Source organism: Panthera onca, chromosome B3, assembly GCF_046562875.1.
Source record: "Panthera onca isolate mPanOnc1 chromosome B3, mPanOnc1 haplotype 2, whole genome shotgun sequence".
NCBI classification, from domain to species: Eukaryota; Metazoa; Chordata; class Mammalia; order Carnivora; family Felidae; genus Panthera; species Panthera onca.
This window is the reverse complement of record NC_138344.1, coordinates 92,802,253-92,809,840: the sequence shown is the minus strand read 5'-3', so window position 1 is coordinate 92,809,840 and position 7,588 is coordinate 92,802,253. Positions and strand designations below refer to the sequence as shown.

General features: G+C 36.1%; 1 protein-coding gene across 2 annotated transcripts in view; it reads right to left on the bottom strand.

Moving 5' to 3' along the window:
* Nucleotides 1-3,001: 3,001 nt before the first annotated feature.
* Nucleotides 3,002-7,588, bottom strand: part of DORIP1 (dopamine receptor interacting protein 1) — an 11,835-nt gene continuing 7,248 nt past the window's right edge. The window contains exons 5-6 of one of the 2 annotated variants that reach the window (XM_078448292.2): nt 6,771-6,873; nt 3,002-3,233 (exon numbers count right to left, since the gene is read on the bottom strand). In XM_078448292.2, coding sequence (XP_078304418.1) covers nt 3,231-3,233; nt 6,771-6,873 — 106 coding nt within the window. In that variant the 3' untranslated portion in view covers nt 3,002-3,230. Of the gene's footprint in view, nt 3,234-4,919; nt 6,874-7,588 lie in introns of those variants that run through there. The other variant, XM_060619602.3, reaches the window with a different exon arrangement.

The following is a 7,588-nucleotide window of genomic DNA, read 5'->3' as shown; positions in this document are numbered from 1 at the left end:
GGTTCTGAGCAGAAATAAGATGTGATATTTCATAGGTATTATTTAGTATCGAGGGAAATTTAAACTATTTACTTTCCTCCAACATTTGTACTTTTCCTTTGTTTTTCCATTTCAAACTAATTCATGAATTTAACATTCTTTTACTCTTTTAATATTATAATTTTTTCCATGAGCTTAATTGCCACAGAAATACCAGCAATTATTTGCAGCAACAAACTTGAGATATTCATACAGATGTTAGTTCATTTTCTGCAGTAGCACTACGTATCTACTAATTTTATTTCTTAATAAAATATAGAAAGAGGAATCAACAATAATGGTAGATAATACTTTCATGGTGCTTACTCTCTGCCAGGCACTAAGTTCTAATCATAATCATTAAAATCCTCCCACAAACTTGTGAGATATATTCTATTATTATCTCCATCTTACAGTAGGGAAACTCGGGAACAGAGGGGTTAAGTAACAGGCCCGATGCCACACAACCAGAATCCAAGTTTGAACCCAGGCAATCTGCTTCAGAGTCTAGGTGTTTAACAGGTATACTCTTACCTCTCTCTCCTTGATAGCATGAAAAATTAGTAACTGAGAACTGATAATAATAGGGATGATCCAAGGAGCCTGGGTGGTTCAGTTGGTTAAATGTCCGACTTTGGCTCAGGTTATGATCTCATGGTTTATGTGTTTAAGCCACACATTGGGCTCTGTGCTGACAGTGTGGAGCCTGCTTGGGATTCTCTCTCTTTCCCTCTCTCTACCCCTTCTCCACTCACACATTCTCTCTTTCAAAAATAAATAAACTTAAAAAAAAAATAGAGATGATCCAGTGGTAATGTGATCATATGAGATTCACCCGAAAGCCTACAATTCCATGAACTTTCTCATGGGTGAAAAATGTCAATTCTGAATCAGGTCTTCTGGAATTTCTGTAAGCTCTTTAGGGACAGGTGTTCCTAATCCTTTCCAAAAGAAGAGGTGAAGAAAGTGGAGGGGAGTGTGGAAACTACAGGAGTTGAGGAAGTAGATGACGAAACCTGGGAGTCAATTTGCAAATATTATTTGAGCTGGGGTATTGTTGGCAGAGTATAGCCAACCTCATCAAAGATGTTATTCCCAAGCTGTGAATGTGTACAGTGCCAGGGGGCCTGGGTGGCTCAGTCGGTTAAGTGACCGACTTCGGCTCGGGTCACGATCTCATGGTTTGTGGGTTAGAGCTCCACATCAAGCTCTGTGCTGATAGCTCAGAGCCTGGAGCCTGCTTCAGATTCTGTGTCTCCGCTTCTGTCTCCCTCCCCCGCCCCTGCACCCCCTCCCGCCCCAGTATCTCTCTGGCTCTCTCTCTCTCTTAAAAATAAACATTAAAAAAGTTATTTTAAATGAATGTGTACAGTGTCACAGAAAAAAAGGAAAACTGGATTTCCTTCACCCAAATTATAAAGTAGGTTAATACTTTAAGGCCAAAAAGTTCAGGTATGGCTCTTTCCTCGGTTTCTCACGTTCCATACTGAGGAGCTTCTGCCCCCTCGTGTTGATGTGGAAAAACTGCAGGAGTTGGAAATGACCACCCCCCCCCCTTCCTGTCCCCTCCATAAGTCCAGTTGACAGCTGATTCCCCAAGTATTGAAAGAAGACCAGTCCCAATGGTTCTCTCAGTTTCCTCAAGTCTCTTCCCTTCTACCAGAAGTAGAAAATATTTGACATTATTAATCCCATGGAATACTTTAGCTACAATAAATTCCTTTTTAAACTTGATGATGTTTGAAATTTGTTTTCTCTTTAATTTTAGGATTTATAGCTTTCTAATGGAGATTAAAGGTGGTTAGGCTTTGAAGGTAGAGGCAGAGATAATGAGACCTCACCATTACCCTTGGAAGCACAAGTTAGGCAATCCTTAGTCTTTTTCCTCTACAAACCTCCTCCAGGGATGCTAGGCAGGCAACTGTGGAAGGCCGTTTCAAAGACCTCACAGCAGATTATCATGTAGAGCTACCCTTCCTCTGTACTCTCTCTGTAAGCCTGAGGTACTGCCCCTGCCATAGCACTTCCTTCTATACAGTCATCATTGATTCACTCATCCTTCCCTTTTTCTAGACATGTACTTGCCTCCAGGGCATAAATAGTACCCAATTCAACTAGCAAATAGTAGATAGTATGTATGTATTATATAAATGCTGCAGAGAATGTCTGTTATTAACTTGTTCTAGCTTGTAGTCCCTAAATCAAGCTTAGCCTGCTCGGGTAAAAACTTCTCTGGCCAGCCAGTTATGCTCTCCAAACCTTAACCTGGTCTCTCCTTGAGCTGAGCACAAGTCAGCTTTTCTGTGCTTCCTGCTGCCTCCTTTCCTCTTCTTTTTTTCTGACCTAAAATTCCCAAATGTTGGAGATGCAGAACTATTTATTGTGCCTGCTTTTCACAAACTCCCTCGCTATGCTTTCTTCCTACTCTACCCTTAAAGCAAGCTAATTATGCTCAGTCTATTTTAATCTTTCTATTTTAATCTTTCTTTGTTATACCATTAGATTAACAGAGAAACAAAATCTGTTTAGCTGTATCTGTTTCGGGACAATTTATACCACCAGGGCCTTGCTTCCTGACTCTCGCACCTGGGATACTAGTTGTGAGATGTTGGTAGAGGAGTGTAGAGAAATGACATCCTCCATAAAATAAAATAATTAGTTCTTGAAGGTTTGGGAAGATGAAAGCTTCTAAAAGCACGTGTTCAGGCAGGAAGAAACATCTGAACAGGTGGCCACAGCACTTTTCTTCAGAGTCTTTACTTTCCTCTCATGTTGATAACTTGTCTTACCACTATGCTGGCCCCCAGGAGCATACACTTCTTCGAAGCCCTAACTCCCTGGCTCTTGATTCTCTTTAGTACTATGAAGCTACGCTGGACTTTTCAAAAAGGCTTTACTAGTGTGAACTAATGATGATCACTGGGTGGAGAAATCATGGATGATCATTTTCTTCTTTATTCTTTTTTGGATTTACTGAGTTTTAAATTGGCTTATGTATTATTTTTATAATCATATTAAAAATGAGACTTTGCAAAATTCAAAGGGAAAACAAGCAAGTCATGAAACTGTAAATAAGCATACAAACTATTATGGCTAACTTGTCTTCACATTTGCTCTCCAAGCTGCTCTTCCATTCCACATCATTTTTGAGGGTCCTGCTGGGGAAGCTCACTTTTTCAAGTGATAGTCCTCTTGATACCTTGCAGAAGACGTCACTGAGAAAACAATGGATGGACTATGAAACTGATTTCTCACTGAGGGTAAATAATATAATACACATTCTTGGTAGAAATCAGCATGTAAAGAAATCATCTAGCTCCAGAGGCCTCCCCATTATCTTCCTCCTCAACTTAAGGTAAGAGTCAAATGTTGTGTTCTTTGGGATCAAATTAAATTTTAGGCTGTCTACATGACCAGATAGTGAACCCTGGGGCCAGTTGGGTGGGTAGGAACCCCTGTTAGTAAGGCATTAAGTCATTGCAATGAATTTCAGAAGCTGTGTGATTGTAGCTTTTAAGGCAGAAAATTTTGGTGCTGATTTTAAATGTTAGAGCATTGACAAAGGAAAATGAGAATATAAATGTTTTCTTTGGCTGTAATTCAGCAGCAATAATTGCAGTCATTTTTGCATGAACTGCTTACCCTTTATGCCTATAGCACACTACAATTATTTTCAAATAAATATCATTTAATCATTTAATTATAAAACTAAACTGTTGATATGCTCATGTATAGCTTTTTGTGTCATAGGAGTTATCTGCTTATATAGCTTAGTTGTTTGTTCATACTCTAAGAAGGGAATGGAACATGGGAGTCACCCTAGTAAGCATACCTGTGGTAGTTATCTTTAGTTTGTCCTCATTTGTTGGATCAGATCCAGTGACAATGCCTCAGATATTAAATCAACCCTAATAATATTTGAAGGATAAATATAAGATTATTTGCTAAATTGGGGGTAAAAGGTTTCTTTTGCTGCAAAGAACTTGGACATTATTCCTTAAATTTGCTTTGTTTGTACCTTATCCCCCTTTGACATAGGCTGGGGTTTTAAAATCATTTTTGCTCTTCCCATAAGTATAGTTACGGATTTTGGCATTTAAAAATGTATTATTTCCTATCTTTCACTGCCCCCTGCTTCAGTATTCCTATTTTTTTTTCCTTAATGTTTATTTTTGAGAGAGAGCAAGCAGGGAGTGGCAAAGAGAGGAGGACAGAGGATCCAAGGTAGGCTCTGTGATGACAGCAGAGAGCCCAATGCAGGGCTTGAACTCAAACTGTGAGATCATGTCCTGAGCTGAAGTCGGACATTTAACCAACTGTGCCAACCCAGTTGCCCCTGTATTCTGATTTTTTTTTTTTTATTTTTGAGAGAGGGAGGGAGAGAGAGAGAGAGAGACAGAGAGAGACAGAGAGAATGCAGGGGAGGGGCAGAGAGAATCCTAAGCAGGCTCTACATTGCCAGCACAGAGCCCAACCTGGGGCTCATTCCCACTTCATGGGATCATGACCTGAACTGAGATCAAGAGTCGGACAGATGACTGAATGAATGAGCCACCCAGGTGCCCCCCTGTATTATGATTTTTCTAAGGATGTTTCAGGTTATAAAGAATTTTCCATACCTTCACCTTCACATTCTACAGAAAATGCCATTTAATTATTTTTCACCCATTTTCTACTTACTATTTGGTCAGCAGGGGATAATTGCTTCTTTCTACCAACCAACCACTACTGTAACAATAAACTACTTATTATCCTTAAAATCCAACTATCTTGAGGTCCAGAAGGCATACTTAAATTCTTTTACACATCAAGTCTATTACTGATAGGAGCAACTACCCAAATAAATAACTTAAAAAAGATATCTAAAAACTTCATTAGTAAAGAGAATCTGGGAGACTTGCTGTATATGAAAGAGGTAGAAAAAATATATCTTTATTAGCATGTTCAAGGTAGTCAAGATTTTAACAAACATCTTAATCCTCACAACAACCCTGTGAGGTAGGTAAGTCATTGTTTTGTGATAAATTAGTATTGTTCCAAATAAAGTGCAATTCTTAAAAGAATAATCTGCATTAGGAATAATTATGTTAATGAACCACTTATGTATATGCTAATATTTGTGTTGTTGTATACTTTGATTCATGCAATAAGGTGTCCCCACAAAAGTCTGCTGTAAATAAAATCCTATTTAAATACATGGTGGGGACTATTTAAATAAACTCTAGCGTAGATTTTTTTTGTAAAATAAATTGCTATTTTTTTTTTATCTTGCGCAAGATGCAATTTTCACAGTTTGCTCAAAGTGAGGCATTCTCAGCAACATTGCACTCACATTTAGTAATTCTTCTGTAAGCTACTTCAACATGGCACCAAGCCAATGTAAGACTGACTTAATTTGTTGAATTAAATTTGGTATATGGCAGTGAACTGTGTTATCATGTAGAAATCTCCAAATATACTACACTCAATCCCAACCCAAAATCTAAGATAGACTGTTTACTGAAATTAAACACTAAAGTGAATAATAATAAATTTCAAAGAGTATTTTCCCTTGAGAATAATACTTAATTTTTTCCCTTAAAACTGTAATAGGAAGAGAGATCTTAGGGTCTTTGAAAACAAACATAATTTCTGATAATTACAAAATTCTTGTGATTTATATTGCAAATCAAACCCTCATGCTATCAGTTTACTACTTACAAGGAAGCCAGCATTTTGTTACTCCAAAAATGTTAAGTATTTTTTTCTCTGTGCCAATATGACTTACTAGGACAAAAAATATTCCAGACACCGTTTTCTCTTAAATATATATTTAAAGTACATTTCTATTGTTAATCCAACATTAGTAAACATCCAGTTGCCTAATATTTTTTTATAGTTGTCTTATCTTCAGAATAGGTTTTTATTAGAGGATTTCCATTACATTTAGTTATGTTATATAATTTACTTGTAACAGTAACTTTAATTAAACTTGGGAGCTTAGTTAACACTTAAAATTTGCTGGCAGGTATATAATACTTTAGCAAGTGGTTAAAGTAATTTGCCATTATAGAGAAATAATTCAAGCCCAGAAAAATATTCTCACCAAAGTATTTTTAAAAACTATTGCAGGAAAATTAGGCAAATCAACAAGTAAAAAAGACTAAGCCATCTATAAGTTGTACATTCAAATCCATACTAGATCCAACAGTGCACTTTGGATTTTAGTGAGGTAGGGCAAAAAATATAGTCAGATACACTTTGAACTGTTAAATTTATATAAACTGAAATACTGACTTGTAACCAGGTTTTATTTGAATATCCAAAAAGAAAAATTGAGAATTCAAATGATGAAGTATTTTCTTAGATTCAAGGACAGAACTGCAAAAATCCTTTGAGTACATATAAATGAAAAATACAAAGGCTACAAGATACATTTTATTTCAACATAATGTATGCTTGTTATGCTTGTATAAAAATAACCCAGGACATAGAAAAAACAAATACAAACATTTTTGCATAGATTCTGTATATATAATATTTACCTGGGGCTAAACACTGGAAAAATACACCTCTGAAACTAGTATAGTTCAACTATTTCCTTGGATACCAAGTATTTACAAAATAAAAGCCCTTCATCTGGGGGAGCATGGGCAGGAGGGAAAACAATTTAATTTAGCATCAGTCTATATTTATTTCTCTGTTGCTCGAATATAAACCAATGATGACAAGAGGAGAAACTCTGGGGGTTTATTTAACAAAATTAAATTCACATTTCTGAGGCCATCATAGTGCATCCAATGTCCATCAATCTGGAAAGCTGCAGAATAATGATGTTCCTCTTTGTTAAATAATGTGGCACCTTCCAACAAATACCTGCAAATTAAAAGACAAAGTATAGCAAAAAAGATAATACTTTGTTCTTTGATAAATATTCCTTCAATTCTTAATTAAGGAATAAAAATATCGATATTGTTTGCATTCTAGTCCCTAAAAATGATATCCATCTGTAAAAATCATGTGCTATAATTGGTAATTTGAAGTAAAATATTTAAGAATTTAAAAAATTGTACAATTGAGGAATTTTGAAAAACACTTTAACAGATTAATGATAATCTGTATCGTTTGGTTACATAAGAGAACACACACACAAAAAGCCTTTCAAAGGCAAAAAGTTGAGACTGTATGTCCTAATTTGAATGCAGATATTTTCATCTCTGATATTGAAAGTAATATTTTTTGTTTAAATGATGACCTCCTACTATATACTACTTTGACTTGAAATACAAGTAATAGTATTTACTGTTTACTATGTGTCAGGTACTATCCTAAACACTTCACATGTGTTATCTCATTAAATCTTCACAATTATGAACCAGATAGGTACTGTCAGCAGTGTTTTATAGAATAAGAAACTGATGTGTAAGCTGGTTAAGTTCTGGCCCACGGTTACATAGCTTGTAAAAGATGGGGCTGGGATTTGAACTCAATTCTGTCTATTCCATAGTCCAACCACTGTGCACACTGCCAGTGACTGACTCCTACTAATCTACAGATTAGTAGATTCTAATCTTACTCAGGATACACACAA